Genomic DNA, 23,952 nt, shown 5'->3' on the forward strand with positions numbered 1-23,952 from the left:
ATACATGAAGGAGGAACACAGAAAGTCCTATGGGGCCTTTGTTTTCTGTGGAATAGGTTATGGCTGGAGTCTTTGAGGACGTGTCAAACAGAGGTTTTCCCTTTAGTGCTATAATTTATATTCTGGAGATAATGAGCAGCAGTGCCTAAAGCCACTTGAGAAGCACCTGGTTCTTTCAGAAGACCTGATATTTCATATTTTGATCCTGGGCCCGGCAGCATTGGTTCTTAAGTGAAACGGTGTGGGAACATTTAAATTAAACTCCATGCATGTCCTAAATTCATTTACTATCAATGGAATTAAATTTCTTTGCACATTAATATTCAAAGTAAATTAAACTGGGCCACCAGTTAGTTGTATGTGCTGCATTTCCAAACCTTTTAGACTTCCTTACTAGCCCTATTAGCCCGAATCAGAATCTTTTTTAACTTCCAAGTAACTGGGTACTGTATGCTAGCTGGTATCAGTGTGATGTAGCCTTTGACATACCTAAACAGACAGCCCAGGTATCCACATCAATCTATGACTCTACAACGGATCTCAAACTCTCCAGCGCAAGCATTCAAGTGACTTCGTGACTTTATCTTAAACATATAGAAAAGGGATTTGACAAATGCAATCTCCAAAACAATTCCCCTTCCATTAATTGGAAAACCAATCTTGCCTGTGGTGCGCCTTAAAGAAATTGAAGAACTGAGGGGCATATTATCAAGGACCGGTGTTAAAATTATCGCCATTTTATAGGCAGGAAACTGCCGATAAAACGGCGATATTGGGCTTGTTAATACGCCCTTGTTAATTCCCATAGAAGCTCATGTTAACATCAAAACATGGGCTTCTATAGGAATTAACAAGGGCGTATTATCAAGCCATTATCACCATTTTATCAGCAGTTTCCTGACGATAACACAGCGAAAATTTTAACACCGGTCCTTGATAATATGCCCCTAAATTCTTTCTATGCCAAAGCTTTCGTGAGAACCCTGGGATTATGGGTCAGTACAAAGAGTTGGAACAGCTCAGGGAGTTTCTGTACTTTTGAAGCAGGTCTTTTTCAGAGCACTTAAGTGTGACCCTTTACTACATCTTTTTATTATTACAATCATTATTTGGTGAGCCAAAAAAACGAGTCTCCATTGAGGTGACTTTTTGCATTGGTGTAACTAACCTCTCTTACTTCACAAGTTGAAACCCAAATATAACAGAGCATTAAATGCTATGGGGCAGATTTGCAAGCCCCTTTCGCCACTTTTGCATCACTTTCCCATGTTAAAAATGACGCAAAAGTGGTGAAAGGGACTTGTAAATCTGCCCCTATGTTCATGGAGTAGGTTTTCCCGATAATAGTCTGCAAGTAAGGAATCGTGCTACAGAGTAGCTAGGACTAGCAAAAAAATGGTCAGGGGTTCTGCCCACTTAACCCTCCCGTACCTGAGCAGGAGACATCCTAGGATGAAAAAGTAGTAACACAAGGTACCGAAGGAATTGATCCAAATTTAATTCTCAAACAAGAAACAATTAATTCTCTTGTGAATCAGAAATTAAACATGAAAAAACACATATGCAAATTTATCAACACACATATGAGCGGAAATCAAGGGAAGCACAACAACCGACAGTCTATATACAAAACGTCACATGTACATATATACAAATATTCATCACATTTACAGTATCACGTTTCTATGTACCCTAAACATAAGATATATATAAAAAAAAATATATATATATATCCCAATTCGGAACAATGCCTCCAATTAATTTCCAATAGAGAGCACAACACAATGGTAGTCCCAGCAGTAAAGCACCTGGGGGTTAAAACATCAACCCAATCTATATTTGTAATGGTGCCAATCAGAAAAAAATCAAACAAATTTTAAAAGTAACAAGGGGACTCCAATCGAAGCAAAAGGTGTAGACGCAGTCGCGGTCACGTTTCAGCCAGATGAGGCTTCATCAGGACAAAGGGGTACTCTATTTTTTTTGGTCCTCGCAATATCTCGGACAAATGTCGGCGGCCAGCAAACACACCCACCCACACAAGGGTGGGGGGTGGGGCAGAAAACACTTTCTCACCCCAATACAGCTAATAATTCCTTTATATATATGTAGAAGGTCCACTCAAATGAAGCAAGCGGAAACCGGGCGTGGTTCAAATTACACGTACTGTCTGCAGTCAAAGAAGCAGCAGAGCGACACGGGCATTCAGTGTTCGCACGACGAGATTCAAACTCCAGTCCAAAGAGTAGCTAGAACACACGCTAGCCTTCCATGACTCAATGGATAATTTGAATTACTGATATTTTTGTACAACTTAATCTGCATATTGTGCTGCAGTAATATCTTGCTGCTTTACGGACATTTAGCAGCAGTGGCTCCTCTGCAATCACAGAGGAGTATTGCTCCACTGGATCTGAGCCAGCAAGTGAAAAATAAAACTATATCTCAGTATCAATTTATTTTTCATTTACTGGCTCCGAGCCAGCTTGTGCAGGGAGGGGTGGGCTGCGGCGTGAGAGGGGGGAGGAGGAGTGTTATGTGCACTTTAAAGTGCGGATATGTGTTTGACGGGCTGTCTCAGGCCGGCCAAACATACATGCTCACTTAGGTTTCTCCAGCCCGGTAGTATTGAACAGCTGGACTGGAGAAACCCCACAGACTCCCTGTCCTGAGGGGGGGATCTTTTCAGCCTGCTCAGGCCAATCCCCGCGCTGCCCTCTCCCGCAGCCCGTTGCCTTTGTGCTTCCCGCAGGTCCCCTCTCCACCTCCACACACCCTTCACCCACCTCATCTGTATATTTTCGTGTCGGCAGCCACTGACATTTTGCCTGATTTAGAAGAGGATGGTAAAACTAAACTCTCCGAAATAGAATACTACAGAACAGAAGTGATCGTTTCTCCAATGAATTCATATATGGAGAAAATTATGTCATCACTGCTTTTCTGAGCATTTTACAATATTATCCATCTCTCAATCAGCACATAGATTTCCTGCAGTGATCAGTTTTGAATTACCTAGTAACACAAGGTCCAAGGTCTGGATTTACATGCTGCACATCTATTCTGCCATCTAGTGGTTGGGTCCAGAATCATGTTTTGTCTGACTTCTGTTTTTTTGTTTCTTTTGGGCGTCGTAGACCACCATTTTGTAATAAGTCAATCCCCTGTCTGATGTCAGAGGTGGGCCCTGGAAGTTCCTGTGCATGGTCGCCATCCTCATATTATTTGTTTTGCTGTTGGGTCTAGAAGTATGGCAGAGGAGCTCCGAAGAATTTCATCAAAATAGTGAAATACACCAATGTTTTTTCCACCGAGAAGCACTGAAGATCACCGTGAAGCACAGCATTTGAAGGGCAGAGAAGCTGAGCCTTCTCGATCCTGACTCGGAGCCTCACTGGGGAATACCGCTTGGTCAGAGAATGCAGATTCATAGAGAACACCCCCTTTAAATTTTGCCCCAACTTCCAACACAAGTTCAGACAGAGGGACCCCATGAGATGTGCAACTTGTGTCTCCTGAAGGACCACAGTATTGAGGACTATGAGGACGAGACTTAAAAAGCAAATGGGGCACCAAGCCATGGGCGCCTCTCAGAGAAACTAGGAGTTCCTTAAGGATCGAGTCCCCTCCATTGAAGATGAGTAGAGGAACGTCGAGAAGTCTGAGCAGGCAGAGACCGTCGATTTGGAGACTGAAGATAACATCATCAACTTCGAAAGGATTGAGCCCATGAGGAGTGAGGAGAGAGAGGCTGAGAAGGCCAAACAGCAGGAGATTTAGAGGAAGATGAACTCAGTGCTTAATTTGAGCCAGTGGTTGCCGGTGGGGGCCACCTGCACTCACTTTTGGGGACTGGTACCAATTTTTACTTTCCAGACAATTTCTGAGAGCAAGAAAGGGAAAATACATGAATGGTAAAGAAGAAGGGAGAGAAATGCGGGAAAACTGCCACCAAGAGAGAAACCAGAAACTGGTAAGATGAATGTGCAGGGAGTGCCTGCCCGTGGATTAAACAGGCACGAGTTGGATTTATGGCTACACAGCCTTGCTCTTTGGAGGGCTGATATTTAATAGTACCTTCTGCTGACTTCCAAGCAGCGCTCTGGGCACCAGCACTTATTATTTTGGAAAATTAGGCACTGAGTATGGTAATACTAAACACACTGAAATTAAATGCTTCAGAACGGAAGTGGTCATTTTTCCAATAGATTAGTATAAGGAGGAAATTATGTAATCACTGCTATCCTTCTGTAAAACAGATCACAGATTTCTGACAGTGTTCTGTTTCGAATTACTGGGGAACACGTGGAGTGTTTCATTTCTTTTATCATCAAAACAGTCAGGCGGCAGACTTTTTATCTGCAATGCAAAAGTGAAATGACACCCGGGTTGCCACTCGCTAAAAACATGGCATAATGCCTGTGAGACAGGTCCACCTGACAGATATCTGCAAAATGCAGTGCTTAATTTGATCACCAGTCATTTCTGGTGCTTGGAAGTGGCACTTAATTGTAAACACTGGCACTTATGACAGTCTGCCACATGGTGGCATGTTTGTCTAAATTAGAGATGAACACAACAACAGTCATTTATTAATTTAGTATACATTAAAATTGACTAATCCTTGCTGCCCTAGCCATTCTTATATCTATGGGGGCCTCAAATAGTCTGAATTGTTACACTTGTAGGGTGTGAATTAAGTAGTTGTGTTGGTCCTGTCATTGGGCGCTAGCAGGGGCAATGGGTGAAGAGGCCTTTTGATGAGGGCCCTGGCACTTCATTTTTTTGCATTGGCTAAATAAACATAAGTGCGCTTCCTGCGCTAAAGTGTATGAGTTAGTTCAGAAATGCTTAAATCAATATACTTGACTGCAAATACTGAATCAGGATGGAACCTAGATGGTGACACAGTTGAGCTCTAGCTATTGGTGGCGTAGGCAGTGTAGTGGCAGCGTGGCCCAGAGATAGAAGTAATGCAACCCACCGGCTGAGGCACTACACTGGTTGCTCTATCAGTTGTTGTAGCAGAAACTATAGAAACCCAGCATTGATGTGGTGAAGACATGCATTGCACAGATACATGCTTGGCCTGTCTTCCTGTTGGATTGTTGCAAGCCGATCCACCTTAGCATGATCTGTACCATGTGTGGATGAGCCCGTTAAGTTTGAACTGACAGCAATCGCCTTGCTGTGTCTTATCAACTCAGCACCACAGCTTTCCAAAGTGCCAATCTGCTGTCCTATATACTCTGCACCAGGCCATGTGCTGAATGCTCCTGAAGGCTGTTGCTGTTTTAGGCCCTCAAACAGGGAAGGATTGGCCATTCTGCTTCTCTGCTATATCCCCAGTAGGATGCAGCCCTAGGAGCTGCTTTCAGGGCATGATGGGCTGCATCACCCAGTCATCATGTCCCAATGGTCCAATTGTAGTCATGGCCTCTTGCTGCGTGGGTATGATTTGAAGATTTCTACCAGGGCTCATCTTAGTCTCCAGCCCTACCCTGCCTGCTAACCTGAAGCTCACATTGAAACAGCTCAAAAGATACATCGGTTCGACTAAATGCAACTGATGATGTCAATACCATGTGTGCTGGTCTTAATTCACTGACTGGGAGAGGGTGGATAAACTCAAGTGGGATAGGACTAAGGGTGACTCCTATATGATCTCAGTTCCCTGTTGGTGAGAGAGTTGGGGGCCAACTAGAAAAACAAGCATTTGCAATGCAATAGGTCTCGCATTACTAAATGTTTGAGCCATTGGCGTTGCAAGTAATAATGCAACACCATTAGCTCAAACTTTCAGTAATGAGGCATTGAGCCTCTCCTGAATGCCTTCTCGGTGTTGAATACTGGAAGCTGTGATATCAGCATAAAAGAAAATGCTTGGCCTTGCCTTAACTTACTACATTTGTTTAGGTTTTAGTTTACATTTATTTAACACAGTGTACTGAATGACCTTGGGGTTGGGAGATTATGAATGTTTCCAGCTACAAGTTTGGAAAGGAAAAGTTACTTAACTTAATCTAGCTCTTCGTGGTAGCTATTCTCTCTGAATTCATGTAAGGTAGACTATCTCTTTCCTCATGTGAGATTCAATTGCTTTCCAATTAAACCAAACAAACAAAAACATGAAACAAATGCAATTGTTACATTTAGCCCAAATATAGTACAATTGGCTGAAAACCCCAGTGCATTTTGAGAAAACAGGAATTGTGTGCCCCAAAGCATACTTGCATCAGCAGCTAAAATCTGCTCCTTTAAGAAACTTGGAAGACTTGCATTTCATGTCTTGCTCATCTGGGTATCAGTTAGGCCATTTTTTTTGTTCAAAGGGACGAGATACATGTACAGAAATTGTGTTATTCTGATGGTGCGCAACCTGAATTAATTTTCTTTAACTTCTTCACCGCAGGGTTCTGCCTCAAATTTACCAAAGGTAGTGTTCGAGCAAGCCCTACCCTATTCTCACAGGCAAATAGTCACGGACAAACGCCTGGCCCACATAGTATCTGTTTTGGAGTTTGGGTCCAGACACTTATGTTAATCAAACACATGGACTGATTTCCAAGAAGCTGTCTTACAAATATCAGAAACAGGGGCCTTTGCCAACAGAGCTGCAGTAGCTGCCTTCCCTCTTTTGGAATGAGCCCTACCCTTAACAGGAAAGGACCCATTAACCTCTTAACCTTTCAATGACATGTTGAGAGAAGTCTAGTTTTTTCTGTAAAAGAGCACTTTGACATTAAGAATGTCTTTAGTCTTGTCCGAAATAATAACGTGACTTCTTGACATCAAGGGTATGTAAAGACTTTTCCCAGGGGCGCTGAATATAGGAAAAAGTAGGCAAGGAAATCGTTTGATAAATGTGAGAATGAGAAACATTTTTTGGAAGAAAAGAAGGGTGAGTTCTTAATGACATTTTGTTATAATGGAATACCGTGTACAGTTCATCGGTAGACAGAGCCTGAAGCTCTCTCATCCTTCACTGCAGATAAAACAAGCATTTGCATGGCAAGCGGTCTCGCCTTGGGGAACTTATATGAATTTAGCTATGCAGCATTATAGCCTGGGTGCTGAAACATCTACTGTTCTTTATCATGGAGGGAATTTAAGCACCAAACTGTGTGACACACCAGGCATGGGAGCACATGGAGAGAAATATTGCCTTTCAGACGGAAATGGTATACTCCAAAGCTCTGTTTTTAATATAAAATCAGGGCCTTCGGTGGTCATCATATCATAGAATATACCAAAATTAAAATAATATTATTGTCTATTCGCGGTCATGGAACGCAAATTCTATTGACTGGAACCTAGAGAATGCTAAAGTGATTCTGGCAAGAAAGTTAAAGAGAGGCAGTTACCAGAAAAATTTAAAAAAGAAAGTCCCTCAGCAGAAAGCAATTCTGGTATTTTACTGACCTCTACTGGTTGTTTTCTATCAAGACAGTTAAATAGAGGCAGTTGAACAAGCAGAAATTAATTCTGGTATTTTACTGACCTCTACTGGTTGTTTTCTATCAAGACAGTTAAATAGACGTAGTTAAACAGAAAAAAAGTCCCTAAGTGGAAGCAGACAAGTCCTAGGGCTGATCTCCAGAGCCCACAAAGAACATACACATATAAGTATATTACAACGCAAAGCCGCTTGTTCTGCCGAACACTTTACTCAATGGGTGCCTCCTTCTTGCAAGCAGCATGCACGCGAAACATATAAGTATATACTAAAGTATATACAAGAGGTCTCGAATGCTCGACCTAAAAATAAACCCTTAACTATAATGGTGTTTTCAGCCAAATGTAATGTTTTGTCCTGTATTTTGGGTAATTGGTTAAAAAACGGAAAACCTTTTACCTTTTACTTTTTTGGCATGATTCTATTCATTTGATTAAACTGTAACATATGAAAACTTGTTCCACAATTGTTTTTTTAGGATGTTGAACAAAAAACAAAGACATTCTACCTTTCAGAGGGAAACCTTTGGTGAAGAACTATCCCTTCTAATAAAAAACACTCAATACAGTGACATAATTTAATATGCTAAAGTGAAACGATTCCACATGGTAAAGGAGTACACTGTTTTGAAATGTGATATCTTTACGTTACTTTGCTGCACGATTTACGGCTCCGCTTGTGTTCGGCCTTTTGGAGCCAAGCCAGACCCTTTGGGTCTCCTATTTAATTTTCTGGTCTGCAACATTCATGTATTACTACAAGTCACCAGACTCACACAATAATAGAGCGGAACCATAACATGCAGTTGCTATCCAAGTGGTCTCTAATTTATAGGTTTACTTTCAGAATGTAAATCTGTGTCTAAATGAAACAATAGGCAGTAACAGTATAGCCATAAACCCACCATTAACATGGCTGGAGAAAGCAAAATGTAAAGGCAATGTCAATGCCATTTAATGTTTTTAGAAGCAAACTCTGTTAATTACTGTAATAATATTCACTATAATACCAGTTTTACAAAACCATTACTTTAAATTATTACACATGAAAGGGAAAAGCTGACGCAGGTCGGATGATTAACGTATTTGTGTTGGTTTTCACAACAACTCTCCAAGCAGGTAGTGTGTGCCATTTTGCCTGGAATGGGAGGCAATCACTTAACACTAAGGGAATGCATGCTTATTAGCTGCTGCAGATTTATTGCAGTGGAAATGGGGCTGGGTAAGTTTTGAAGTGAAAGAACATAGTCATCATCTGGAGAGCAAATATGGTCACTGACCACTTCCTTCAAGGACACCCTCACTCGTAATATGAACCAGAGGCCAGGCTCTACATCATCCCAAGCTTTCTGTTCTACAGCACAAGATGTCCTTGTTTTTTAATAAAAGAAAATGCATTAGAAAATTGTTCTCTTACTTTGTTGAAAGCAGGAATGTCCTTAGTGAGCTGGTGAAGCCTGAAGCTGCTCGCTTCACATCCACCTCCACTCCCTAGTTGCAAGAGTTAGAGCTATTGGCCTGGATGCGCTTGCCGCAAAGAAGCACATTAGGTCACTTTGCTGCGCTGTCCTGTGCCAAAAGAAAAGGGTATGAATGCCCTGTATCTATGTGATATGGCACATCCACCTCCACTTCTTAGTTGCGAGAGTTAGAGCTATTGGCCTGGATGCGCTTGCTGCAGAGAAGCGCATTCGGTCACTTTGCTGCGCTGCCCTGTGCCAAAAGAAAAGGGTATGAATGCGCTGTATCTATGCGATACGGCACATTCCTGTTCTTTTCCACCGCCTTTTCACACAATGGGCTGCCTGAGCCAACGCAGGCACCCTTGCACCATCATGCAAGGGTTTTTGCATCATAGGAATGACTTTTTGGGCAGGAAGGGAAACCTTCCTGCACACAAACAATCAATGGAGATGTGTTCCCCCTTATGTGTGGGATGCAGAATGCAACACAAATAGAAAGAGGAAAAAACAAGGAGAAATAATACAGTTATTTCTCCTCGTTACGCCTCTCCTGGGGAAGCGTAGGCTTTTGACACATTGCTAGGTTTACAAGTCTTTGTAAATCTGGGAATGCGTTGAGATCCCTGGGTGTTGTGTGGGAAAACCCACTGCAACACCCATGGGACGCCTCTTTGACACAGAGTAAGGCAAATCAGTGACTTGCACTGCTTTGCCTTACTCCATTTCTACAAGACCATGGAAGGCCACGCAAAGTTGCTTTGGTGGCCTTGTAGATATAGGTCTGCATACTGCGCTACCAGTGCGTCAAAAACACATCAGCAGTGCTTTGGGATTCTAAATAAGCCCCTACGTTTTTATATAGCTCTTCATTCTGCACATCTGCCCTTTCTAAGCACTGTAAATAACAGATGTTATTATTACCCAATGTAATTATAATTTTAGTGGTTGTGCTCCGTTTACCAACCTTGAAGATTAGACGGTTGAGTGGTTCTTGCCCACATTCAGATTGGCTACTTGTTGTTCAGTGCATGTTTCAGTGGAGACTATTCTGCACATTGACACATCCAGACAAATTATGGAGTCATTATTTTGCAACTGAAACCAACTGGAAAAAAATCATAATGCAATTTTGAAAGACATCCTAGTGTGGCGACATTCAAAGCTCTCATAGTGTGCAACTAGTCAGACCTGACATGACCATAAATCTCCCACTACTTGGACATCAAGGCCCCCATTAATTTGGATTTGTCATAGGGCTGCACGGCAAGTCAGCTTGCTGCACTCCCCTATGCAAAAGTGAAAGGGCAGGAATGCTCCATATTTATGCAATACAGTGCATTCATGTCCTTTTCCTCTTCATTGGTGCTAGAAAGAGGAAAGAACTAGGCAAAATAAATGTCTTTTTCCTCGTTATGCCTCATCTCAGGAGGTGTAAGGTTTTGGCACCTCCCCAGGTTTACATGCTCTCGGAAATCTGGGAAAGTGTCAAAATCCATGAGTGTTGTGTGGGACAACCCACTGTATCGCCCATTGAACACCTCCCGAGCGCCACGCAAAGCAGAAATTTGCACTGCCTTGTCTTACTTATAGCTACGGGGCCGTTCAAAGCCATGGATAGTCGCTTTGCGTGGCCACATAGATATGATTCAGTGATTTGCACTGCTGGACCATCACCGAAAGTTACGCTCTGGTGGCACAAGGGCCTTGTAAATATTACACCAAGAGCGCTCACAATATTCTTTATATTGACGTGCACTTTGCACTGGTACCAATGCTTCTACAGACTCTCCAAGTTCATCCCTATACTGATTTATGCAGTATAGGGGGGGACTCTCCAGGTTCATCCCTATACTGATTTATGCAGTGCACTAATGCCCTTATTCTGAGATGTTTTAAGTACTCTCACGAACAAATCACCTCTATGCTGACCTGCACCCCATACCAATTGGGGTTGTTTACTACAGAATTATCATCGTGCACTTCTATTGTGATCCGGAACAGGGACATCTCTCAGACTTTTGAAATTCTATAGAGCCAGATAATTGCCTGCAGCCCGATCACTTATATAAACCACTTGACATAATGAGGTAAAATGAAGCTCTGGCAACTGCATTTCTATGAAGAATTGCCTGAGCTGATACATACTTTAGGGGTCACCAAGGGTCTCAGTTGTTACCCCTATCTTACCCCTTGCTTTTCCTGGCACTGCCTTTGCGACCCCTTGCCTCAGAGGTGGTAAAAACAGTGCCAAGTACACAAGGGTATCTCGCATTATCAGAGTCAGGCTCTAACCTCATCTTCTTTATTACCTTGATAGTAAATAGTAGTTTATTATTCACTATTAGTGTAATAAAAAGTGGAACAGCAAGATCTAGACTTTCACCAGAATTTTAGATCAGGAAACTAAAATGCTTTTAATTTATGATCCATGCATGCATGAGAGTGAGAGTGAGTTTGGGTGAGAGAGCATGTATACGTGTGAGCATATATGTTTGTATATGGGCTTGTGGATGTGTGTGTGTGTATCAAAATGAGTCAGCAAGTATAAGTGAGTCAGAGTAAGAGTGAGAGAATGCAAATGAGTGATTCAGGATGAGATTGAGTGCACAAGAGTAGGTTAAAATGAATGAGTGCAAGTCAATGCTAATGATAGAATGAGTGTGAATAAATGAATGAAAGTGATCATGTGTTGTTATGTTTCCAGTTCCGCTCTTGGACCTGGCATGCTTCTTGTCTTATAGAAGGATTGTTGACAAACTGTTGGCACTTGAATACTGGAGGCAATACTTGCATATGGGATACCCTCGGCAAAATGCTACTGCTGGCTTTGTAGGTAAATATTGGCACGGAGCACTCATGAAAACATGCCAGTTCTGGCCTCCTGGAGGACAATCGTGGCATAGTTGGCACTTTTGGTAAATTGCTTGTGATGGCACCTTGGAGGAAGTTCTTGGCATATGGGAAGACTACTGTGGCAAGGTCATGGGGCCATCCATGACAAAACGTGGTCCTTGACATATTAGGCATAACCTTTGACATAAGGGACCTTCATAGTGCAAGAGAAGCAGTATTAAGAAAATGCTGTCACTGCCATATTGTATGTAATGTTTGAGCAAAAGTGGCCACCATTGCAAAACGCTGATCATAGCAATGGAGGTAACCTTTTTACATAAGAGGACACTCATTGGACATATTAAAAACATAATTGGTGAACTCATGCAGGCCGTCAGATTTCAGTAGCTTGGCGCACACAAAAGTTCATGACTTTGACCTTTAGTAAACTCTGGTCAAATGAAAACTGAGAGGAAACAAGAAGGTAGGTGTGGCTTGAAAAAGCAGGAGTGAAGGAAAGGGTTAGAAGAGTTATGCAGTAAGAGGGATTGCAGGGCTCTCTTGTCTAGTTTGAAAGTTGCCACTTCTGTAAACGTTGTCCCGTGATTTTGCTGTGGCCCATGAGTGACACAGCATGATAGGAAGTGTCATGGTCAGTTGCACCATCATTATCAAGTCACTTTCAAAGTGTTTTTAAAAACTAATCTGAAATGAGGTAAAAATGAAAATCCTGGGTGAGGTCCCTCAGGTAGGGTATTGGCCAGGATGCAAAGGGTAGGTCTGTGTTAGACATGACCTTTTGAGGTTACTTCCAACATAGACCCAGCCCCCATCAGCCATTGTCTGTTATTGTGTCATTCACATTTTTGTTCCACCCACTATAGCATACAGCATGAGGCAATGAATCAGCCCACTGCATCGATTGCCTAACTTCACTGTGACTGACAGCATTTTGCCATTTTCACAAGGACAACATCCACACACAAAGTAGTTACCTTGAATACCAAGGACTGTGATGGCTCAGTGTGCTTTCAGAGACAAAATATATTTTTGCTTTCAGCAAAAATTATTTTTAGGTTGACAAGGGCCCTAGTAGCTTACCTCACAATGATGCTTTGTAAAATACATGAGAAAGCAAAACAAACATTGTTTAAGCCACATGTTTGGCAGAAAACACCACATCTTTTGACTTTGCCAATGCTTTGTTATTACATGAATGTAACATTGCTAAACACTGATTGTTGAGCTATGTGTATCATGGCTTATCTTTTTTTCTTATGCTCATGCCTACTGCAAAACTTTCTCTCATCCAAAATTTAGGTCAAGCAAACAATCTGTTGTGGGAAATAGGATGTGTGCCATATCAGCATGTGAACTCCGTATGACTTTAGAAACTATATTGGTGGGTATCCATTGGAGCTGCTACCTTGTGAGCTTTTTGTAAGAGAGTGTCTACCACCTGTATAATTTACATATGGATACCCTACTTAACTTTATGAGTGTTAAACCCATACTTCCCACCAAGATTGTGGTCATTTAGAGAGTTAAACGTTATCCAATTTTACCCACATCTCTCTAGGAAAATTCAATATTCTTTTTTAAAACAGCAGAGTTCTTCATGTACTAAGTAAAGTCGTTTAATGTGGTACTAAAGTGCAGAAGGAAAGGGAGAACAGTTTCTCTTGTTTGGTGTTGATTACCACAGTCTTTGACATAAGATTGTGCTTGGGCTGTTGATTCTTCCATTTAGTCAGTTAAGGTTGTATATGGTCATGTAGGGGAAACTCAGACAAAAAAGAGCTCTATTACTGGCCCACGATTGGAATGGCCTTGGTGTATTATAATGCATCATGTTGCTAATCTTATACTAATTACCGATTTGTTTCACTTGAGAGATGTAACTTCTGGTGATGTAATCAGGGTAACATATCATTTAACTTTATTGTCATTGGGTTCAAAGGCATGGAGTTTCACACCTTTTGAATCCCACCAAAGTTGGAAGGGGCTATCAAAGGCAGCTTTTTGAAGTTACATTAAGGTGGTTAAAACAGTAACAACATTTGAGCAGTTATAGGTTCAAAAGAAGAGGACTGACTGATTGCTAACATGTATGATGTGCTCTCTACCTTTCTGAAAAGTCTCTTAGTGTTACCTAAAATAAGTATGTCCTCAAAGCCTTTCAAAGGTGATCATGGAGGAAGCTGGCCAAATGTCCAATAGTAAGAAATTCCAGAAAGAAGGCCCTTGAAGTGAGAAGCTTCTCACTCGCAATAGCTACTTAACTTTTTTGATCTAGACTGCGACAGCATATGCACTGCATGGTCTCACTTGCAAGAGATATTGTACACAACAAGGGGTTTGCAGCCCGCTCGTTTCTTACTGTCACTTGGCTTCATTGTCACCCTTATTTGCTGCCTTCTAATTTGCCAGGGTCTGCTGCTTTTCTTCCTCTTTGTTTGGCTGGAATATTGCCCAAGTACTGTTTGTTTCAGCTTGATTGCTGTCCTCCCACTTTGATTGAGGCACTAGTTCTATTTTCTCTTCTCCCCTGTCATCCTTGTTGAACCTCTTGACATTTGTAGCGTTGTTTTACTGTGGCACATGAACTTCAAAGAAGCCCTTTTCTCCTTTGAAATGGATGTTTATTTGGGCAACAGATGTTAGATGTTATCTGCTTCCAAGTGTATTTTCACTAAGACATGGACATGAGAGCACTTGGGCTCTTTATGTGATAGGATTTTTTTGCAAACACAGGGATGTTGTGCCAACTGCCAAGACCTAAAAAGCAATGGCAAAGATAGTATGTCTTGCTTTTGAGACTATTGGCTCTGCCATTGCCATTTGTTCGTGCTGTACAGCATGGGCATTGCCAATTTCTGCAATGATTTGTAGCCATGCTGTATAGCAGCATGGCTCCTTTGCAGCATCGCTTAATTTAATAATAATAAAAAGGAGTATGATGCATCCTGCACTAATGCACTTAGTTTTAACCACACTGCATAGCATCCACGCTGATGTACAGCATGGCTACAAAACATTGCCGAAGCCAATAGCTTTCATGGTAAGGACCTATTGGCTTTGTCAATGCTTGTTTTACTTTTTTCACCAGTTACGGCAATGTTATGAAACCCTAGCAGAGAGATAAGATGGGAAAGAAGCAAAATGTGGTGGGCAAGAGATAAACAAATCGTGCAGGGTATAAAGAATGTAGGAGTGTATTATGGTGATGCCTATTGCCATATAGTACTACACTGATCGACTGTTTCAGAAATAGTTACTTTCATACAGAGCAGTTGCTCAAAACAGCAAAGCACAGCCAGCCCTTCTTTTACACAGTATATTTGAATCTTCTCTGCCTCTCCGTGCATCTTAAATACGCTGAGTGTCTCACAGCAGCAGTATTTCAGCAGAGGCCATGGGCAAAATAAAATGTGAATTATTCATATGCTGTTTTAACTGTTTCTATCTATGTAATATCAACCGAAAGAAACACGTTTTAGTCTAATGAAAAAAGGAAACGGGGGCAACTTTTAAGATGCTGTATGTTTAACAGCTACAAAACCTAAATTTAGCCAGTTCTTTGCATCTTGCTCCAGTTTATGCAGGAAAAAGCATGGTTATCAGCATCTCTGTGTGAGATCCCAAGAGGAAAACAATGAAAATTGCTGTTTCAGTTGGTATAAAAGTCCTCCATCATATCTAGTCTAGCTACTAAGAAGAGAAAGTGGATCTTATTGTAAAACTATATTCAATCCGAGACCAGTATTAACACCTTGCGTGCTGCCCCGATTTCCCTCCGGTGCTGGACATTCCATAACTGGGTGTGGTCGTGACGGAACCATTCCGTCATCAGCACAGCTCAACCGTGACTGATGACGGAATGGTTCCGTCACAAGCATTGAAGGGGTTAATCCTGTCTTGTAAATTAATCTGTCTACATATTTACAATATTTATCGATTTATCAACTATAACATGCCCTTGTTACAAAATCCAAGTTTATTTAACGTGTCTAGCCCTTACTGATGTTCCATCATGGTTGGTATAAATAAAAGCCTTGTAGGCAGAAAACTATATAAGGACAGGTATCCTGACTGTTCATTATATGTCTAAAAGTTATCTTGCCATATACAAGAATAGTGTCACATACTGAGTGGCTTTATAAGTTCACAGAACAGTGAAGTGAGTTGCAATATAATTTTCCTGTGCTTTGTTTTTGTTTTTTTAAGTTCTGGTTTATTGAAACCAAAACATGAAATAAAAACATAATACAGTATACTCGGTCAGTAAAAGGCATAGGAAAAATATAAAAGTACAATCTGAGAAGATGCAGTAAAACGGGATCAATAAACACCTATATCTAATGCATGAAAAGAAAGCTAAAAAAAGGGGGGGGGAGACAAAAATTAAATAAATAAATAAGTTGAAACCAGCAAATTTGTATAGCGTAACACTGTATGCAAAAAGTAACATGAAATAAGTAGTATAAAAAATGAACAACGAGCATCAATAATTATAAGGTTTAGGGACATCATCAGCTGAATTTTGGTGAGAGGCAACGGTAGCGGGAGGAGGGGCAGAGAGCTTGGAGAGATAAGTAGTTAGAGGAATCCATAAGAAATCCCTTTTAACAGCTAAGGAAACAGGGGAAACATAATTGGTATTGAGTCTGTGGTGGAAGCAAATAGTATTCCACCAAGCCGAATAACTGATCTTTGTGGAGTCTTTCCAATTGGTAGTAATCAGGTGAAAGGCTACAGCTAGAAATAAATCAAGCAACTTAGGCTGAGAAGGGAAGTGTGATAAATCAGAAGATAAGGAGCCCAAAAGGGTATTGGAGAGGGAGAAAGGTATTTGAAAACCAAATATATCACTCATACGAGACCAAACTGATTGCCAAAAGGAGGCAATATTGGGACAGTGGAACAACATATGGAGTAAGTCTGCAGTCAGGCAAGGACAGGACCAATATTTAGGTGAGAGGTCTTGGGAAAATGATGCCAGCTTCTGCTGGGTTAATAATAGACGTTGGTACACAAAGTAAAGAGTCTGGGTAGTATTAGCGGCTCTGGACATTTTATGCAGTTTTAACCATAGTTTGTCCCATAAAGAGGCAGGCCAAGATATTGACAAATCCCTTTCCCAGGCCACTTCAACCTTTGTTTTGAGTCGTTCAGAAATAGTCTTGAGGCACTTGTAAATGCAAGAGGCGGACGGAGAAATGCTCAAAAGTGGGAAAATAGTAGAGCAGGAGGAAGGGAATTCAGAGAGGGAAGGAAGAGATTGAAGATATTGGTGGAGAGCAGGCATTAAAAGGTCATATTGTTTCCTAAGGGAAGTGGGGAGAAGAAATTGAGTTTGAAGGTCAGTAAAAGATAGAGGAACATTATTTAGCAAGAGTTGGGAATTTCAAGATATACCCCTGGATTTGCAGGACTTCCAGTAAAAAGAAGAATTCCTGATGCAAAGTAATTTAATATGCCAGATGGGTTGCTGAGACAAAGAAGCAAGAGAGGGATAAGAGGAAGGTAAAAGGGGGCCTAAAATATGGCGGGAATGAGCAATAACGGGGGATTTCAAGAAAGAAACATTAGCAGGGAAGACAAGAGTCTCCGGAAAATAAAACGGTGAGATAAGAGATTTTTCCAAAGATAACCAAACAAGAGGATAAGTGGGAGTGTCTGTGGACAGCCAACGGGAGGCTTGTTTGAGAATAAAAGAAAATGATATGATTTAAAGTCTGGAAATTTAAGACCCCCATACATTTTATCTTTTTGAAGGGAAGATAAGGCGATCCGCGGGGGTTTGTTTTTCCAGAGAAATTTCGTTAAGAGTGAATCTAACCATTTAAAATAATAACAAGGTATACGAACAGGAATCATAGAAATAGAGTATAGAACGATCGGGGCCAACATCATTTTAATGGAGTCTAAACGACCCCACCATGAAAGAAATAGGGGGTGCCATCTGGTGATAGAGTCAGTCAATTTCTTTGTAATATAGTCAAAATTAGCTTTCAAAGTGTCCGCAATAGAGGGGGAAAACCACAAACCTAAATACTTAACCTTATCCTGTGCTTTGTAAGGTACTTTATTTCTTATAATATATTACCCCACTGTTTCCATAGTTGCCAAGTGGCATCATGACACGTTTGACACCTTTATTTAACAATAGGTTTTTAGTCAAGATCCCTGGGATTTTAAGCCCAAATCCACAATTTAAAATCTAGACTACAAGCAGAATGCAACATATTGTTAACTAACAAGCGAGGAGTGGCAGAAACTGTTATACTAATTGAGTCGCTTGCAGAATAGCAGTCTTCACGCTTAAAACATTGGGGCAGATTTACAATAACTGGCGCATCCCTACATACCAGCAGGGATGCGCCAGTTATTGTGCGTCACGGCTGCGCCACCATGGATGCGGCGCACCATGGGGCAAAAATGGACAGATTGGCGACGCATCTGTGCTGTAAAGGCGGTGCATTGCTGGAGTTACGTTGCAATCACGACACAGCTCCAGCAAGGCTCGGGGTGCCCTATCTTTAAAATGCTGCATCAATCCTTATGCCTGCTTCAAGCAGGCACAGGGTTTTGATGCAGCATGGGCTTAAAAGTGACAGAGTAAAATCTTGTAGATTTAATTCAGCCACTTTTAGGAGGCGTTTCTGCGCAGGAATGCCCCCCCTGCGCAGGAATGCCTACATGTAGCATAGGGCTTTACAACGTGATGCATCTCCCAGATGCACCACGTTGTAAATACCCCACAGCCTTTGCACCGCCGCTTTGTCACAAAAGTGATGCAACGGCAGCGTAAAAGAGGCGCAATGGGCTTGTAAATCTGCCCCATTGTATTACTTGATCGTAAAACTGATTTGAAAAAAACAATTATCCCCCCTATGAAAAAAAGTTCTTCCATTAATCATCTACCTTTCTGGGTTGGGATCCTTCGAAAAAGTTGCTGCATATGGAATTGTAATTTTTTACTCGATGTGTTTCAGCCATCATGTTGTACTCATCCAGTGTCCTGTCTGTGCTGGGGCAAGACTGGGGCACTGTGCTGCATGTTTGGAATTACTGCTGCAAGGAGGACATGTGGCAGCATTTGGGCCTTCACTTTTCCTTAGTGTCTATGAGAGAGGTGGCACACAGAGACCCCTGCACAGTCTCAATGGCTTGGAAGAGGTTTCTTTTTTATTTTTTTATTTCAGTAATTTTTTTATTGAAATTATATATATACACGGTGCATTACACTTACATGGGTGACACCAAGTAGCATACCTCTACAAAGCCCTGTGCCCAAGATCCACCAAACTTAACAACAAAGCCACGGCCTACTGGGAATCACTAATGGGCAGGGAACTCAGTGAGAAAGAAAAGTCCGACCTCTGTGCATCCACCTGGAGAAAGAAAGTAACTACCACCCTAAACCAAACCAATTCTGGCTGATACACAAAGCATACTGGACCCCCACACGCCTAGCCTCCGTAGGAATCCGCGAAAATGACACATTTTGGAAGAGGTTTCTTATCTTCACCCTGCTTCTGGCCATAAAGAAGGTGTTTGATGGCAGTGTATGACTTTCCTCAAATCTGATGGCAATGAACGGCTGCCTGATCTGGCCACAATAGAGTTTAGGGCAGTGTCACATTACTGCTTGCTTGAAACAAGTTATTATAAGTAATACAAGAATGAGCCTGCAATAATAAATAAAGTACAAAATAATGCACCCCTATATTTCACATCACAATAATACATGATCTTGATGAAAGGTCCACTTAAGGTAGGGAGTTTGTGTTGAGTCATGCAACCTTACTTATATTTGTTTGTGTAACAGGATAGGTTCTAATATTTTTAATTAGTTTGGTGTTTCTTACAATTGACCCACTAACCAATTGATTATCTATGTATGGACAATAAATTATCAGAGCCTGGTGATAAATTATCTACAAAAAAACTTCATGTACATAATGCAAAATGCTCTACTTGTTCATTTTCATTTATGGACCTTCTGTTTTTTCTTTACAGCATACTTCTACACTTCGTCCATTTTTGAAGATGCCTGTGTGATCAAAAGCAAATGGTTATGAAGTCGATCCTGGATGGCCTTGCAGACACAACCTTTCGAACCATCACAACTGACCTTCTCTACATGGGTTCCAACGACGTTCAGTACGAAGACACTAAGGGCGAAATGGCCTCCAAACTTGGGTATTTCCCACAAAAGTTACCCTTGTCCTCCTTCAGGAGTGATCACTCTGCAGACAAAATGACTATAGGAGATGATAATCTGCTCGGCTTCTATCCTCTAGATCAGTTTAATGTCACTGAGTTTTTTAATCGGTCTGTATCAACATTCAAGGAAAATGATGATAACATGAGGTGTGGGGAAAATTTCATGGATATGGAGTGCTTCATGATTCTAACTGCAAGCCAACAGCTGATCATTGCCGTCCTTTCCCTAACGCTAGGCACCTTCACAGTCCTGGAGAACTTTTTAGTACTGTGTGTCATTCTACAATCTCGGACCCTCCGATGCAGACCCTCCTACCACTTTATTGGCAGCTTAGCTGTGGCTGATCTCCTTGGAAGTGTCATCTTTGTCTACAGTTTTCTTGACTTTCACGTGTTCCATCGAAAAGATAGTCCCAATGTCTTCTTGTTCAAGTTGGGAGGAGTTACAGCCTCATTCACAGCTTCAGTAGGTAGCCTTTTTCTCACTGCTATAGACAGGTATATTTCCATACATAGGCCACTTGCTTATAAAAGGATAGTGACGAGGACGAAAGCGGTCATCGCATTCTGCGTGATGTGGACCATTGCTATTATTATTGCTGTACTTCCTCTACTTGGCTGGAACTGCAAAAAACTCAAATCGGTCTGCTCCGACATATTCCCACTTATCGATGAGAACTATTTAATGTTCTGGATTGGGGTCACAACTATACTCCTGCTGTTCATTGTGTATGCCTATGTTTACATACTTTGGAAGGCCCACAGTCATGCTGTTCGAATGTTGCAACGGGGCGCTCAAAAGAGTATAATTATTCACACTTCGGAAGATGGCAAAGTACAGGTCACTAGACCGGAACAGACGCGCATGGACATCCGGTTAGCCAAAACCCTGGTCCTTATTCTGGTTGTCCTCATTATCTGCTGGGGCCCGCTCCTTGCCATTATGGTCTACGATGTCTTTGGAAAGATGAATAACCCTGTCAAGACTGTTTTTGCCTTCTGCAGCATGCTCTGCCTAATGAATTCGACAGTGAATCCCATCATCTATGCTCTGCGGAGCCAAGACTTGAGGCATGCTTTCTGGAGCATGTGCCCCTCTTGCCAAGGGACATCACAACCTCTTGACAACAGTATGGAATCAGACTATCAGCATAGGCATGGGAATAATGCAGGAAATGTTCACAGGGCTGCTGAAAACTGCATTAAGAGCACGGTCAAAATCGCCAAAGTGACCATGTCTGTCTCCACAGAAACATCTGGTGAAGCAGTATAGGTTGTATAATAATATTCGGTCTACACATCTATAAACGTTTGAGAAAAGTCAACAGGATGTGTTCAAGCTTGACCCTTCTGGATTATACGATTAACAATCCCATTGCCTACCCTCTTCAATATCCCAAAAGACTACAACTGTGATGGATGCACATTTAAAAAATAAATCTCAAATCAAGATTAGAGGTTGGATTGATCAGTGATCAGAGAAACCACTAACAAGTAAAAAAAAAAAAAAAAAAAGTAGGTAGTGCATATGGTACGAAATTTCCTATGCTGCTATGTTCCTCTGTCCATATGAGCTTATTGTCCAAGATGAAGCCATGCGCTACCGTTAAAGAGGCTTTCAGGAGATCAATATGCTCACCTGTAAGGTATGATTGCATACTGAGAAACACTCCTGACTGTTAGCTTGTAAAATCAAAACAAAAATGATAAAACTTTCTGGGAGGATCATTTCAAAATGTAGGTATATTTGGGCACCCTCTGACTTGCATATTGGATTGGAAAATGGCTGGTTGTGGTAAGAATGATTTACATCATTAATGTTTTTGGAAGCGTTCAGGAAAATGGGAAGTTTGAAAAGAAAATTGCATCTCCAGCACTGCTTATTTTCAACAAATGCAACTGGCTTTCATCAGATTGGATTGACGAAGTCATGGTTGTAATTATATGAAAATCTACTCTCCTGGGTTTAATTTGAAACATTTTCGTGAGAAACATATTTTCAAGATTGTTTCTCATTATTTTGTGAAATTGGCCAATGGTTTGTGAATTGATCCAGTTCTCCTAGATCCACTGTAACCCATTTTAGGGATATTACAACCCACGCTCTTTCCGCTTGAGCATCTATGCGTGTTGGCATGATGCGTGTGGTTGTCTAACTAAGAAAATAAAAAGATCTTATTGGAAACCATGCAAACAATGTATCGTAGCCTGTAAACCGCAACGAAAACACTCAATTAGAGGGCTCTTGAGAGATACCTTCAACTCTCCTGGTCTCCAGTGGACCCAGAGAAATACCTGCATTTACACTAATGAGGGATTTATTTATACAGGATTTATGCACTAAATTGCTGTGTGTTACAAATTCTTGTGCAAATACTTCCCTCGAATTAAGTAATGTTCAAAATTCGACACTTCAATGTTAATGCAATAATATTGACAGGGAACTGTGCTGGCATCATACCACTGTAAAAGCAATCTGTTTGTTCTTTCGCTATTACAAATGTCAGCATTGTTTATTTTTTTCACGTAGAGAACCTAATATATCTGTATGCACTTTGCTATAATGTGATGTATTTTTGTGAATATGGTCTAAAGGAATTCAGAGAAAGCAGGTGCTGGTTTCTCGAGTTGGGGTGTTTTTTTAAGTCATTTGTGAGTAATTGATTGCATCGTGACCGAGGAACACTTGCATTCTGCACAATCTCTACTTTACTGTCTTAGAGGCAGGGGAGACGGCTAGCTGGCTAGCATGACCGGAAGTAAATAACTATAAGGGAATAGTTCAAGCGACTCTGCGCCTGCGTGGGTGTGTTGTCCCACTGCAGGGGAACTAGCTGTAAACTAGAGGGTGGGGACGGGGTTTGATTAACATAGTCTCTCTGATGGCAGCACTTGGTGGGCTCCAAGCCAGGGAAGTCGGATATTGTTTTCTTTTTTGCGATGTTTACTTGAAGAGGTGAAAAAGTATTTTAGGATAAAATCTGTTCTGTGTGGACGTGTATATACATATGGTGGATGGCTGTGTGCGTGTGTGCTTTTTCGTGTACTGTATTGTAAATATGTGGGTCATAGTATAACTGCAAAGATGCAGCTATGGCCAAGTGTTACCTTTACCAGTTGTTGCACGTTTTGCACAAGGATTCGGTTTCAAAAAATTGAGTTCTTTCAGCATATTAGGGAAGAGAAAACAGTTTTAGATTCGGAGAATCCCTAGTAAAAGAAAGTGATGCCGGATATTATTTTTGTAATAAAAAAATGAGTGTTATCAAAGGTGAAAGTTCAGCTGCTCTTCATGATGGGAAGCCACCACGCATGTTCAGTATTTGCAGTGGTCAAGTATGAGCAGTATTCATGACCGGTGGGGGAGGGAAGGAACCCATGACAACAGATACTTAGAAGACAAAACAAATTGGAGCTATGGATTGTAAGATATGCATGTGTTGGCCTCTGGTACTGAAGGAATTTCTGCATACCTGCCACCATGCATGAGTTACGAAAAGTAGTTCTACTATAAGGCTTTTGTGTATGGGCTTCCAATTCTGGGCCGCCGTAGATGAAGTCATGTGGGTCGTAAGTTAAGAAACCACTGGCATCACCGCTAGCAAAGCCATGCAGAGGGCCTTACCTGAGTATGTTTTGAAGACATGGCAGAAGGACTGAGATTCTCACTCTATCCAAATCTAATAAACCCCACTGTGAAATCATTTTAGGAGACCCTTTTTTTGGAAACTGTCTTTCTGTGAATGCAACACCACTGTAGAGCATTTTTGTGCATTTCAAATTCTATTTGTATGTAATAAATTAAGGGACAATGGGGCTGCCATTGCACCAGACCTGGTGCTTTTTCATCATTTAAGCTAATAATAAGCTGTGCTTTGTGAAACATTACCTTGTATCTTACGAAATGTCCATCAACATGTAGGGTAACTGGTGAACATTCATTTCCTTCGTCATTTGCTAGTTTAAGCAG

General features: G+C 41.3%; 1 protein-coding gene across 1 annotated transcript in view; it reads left to right on the forward strand.

The window, feature by feature from the left end:
• The window catches only part of CNR1 (cannabinoid receptor 1), a 161,372-nt gene extending 139,900 nt beyond the window's left edge, over positions 1 to 21,472 (forward strand). The window contains exon 2 of the mRNA XM_086926664.1: positions 19,776 to 21,472. Within this exon, the coding sequence (XP_086782790.1) occupies positions 19,828 to 21,255 (1,428 nt within the window). The 5' untranslated portion in view covers positions 19,776 to 19,827 and the 3' untranslated portion in view covers positions 21,256 to 21,472. The remainder of the gene's footprint in view (positions 1 to 19,775) is intronic.
• Positions 21,473 to 23,952: the final 2,480 nt, after the last annotated feature.

Source organism: Lissotriton vulgaris, chromosome 6, assembly GCF_964263255.1.
Source record: "Lissotriton vulgaris chromosome 6, aLisVul1.2, whole genome shotgun sequence".
NCBI lineage: Eukaryota > Metazoa > Chordata > Amphibia > Caudata > Salamandridae > Lissotriton > Lissotriton vulgaris.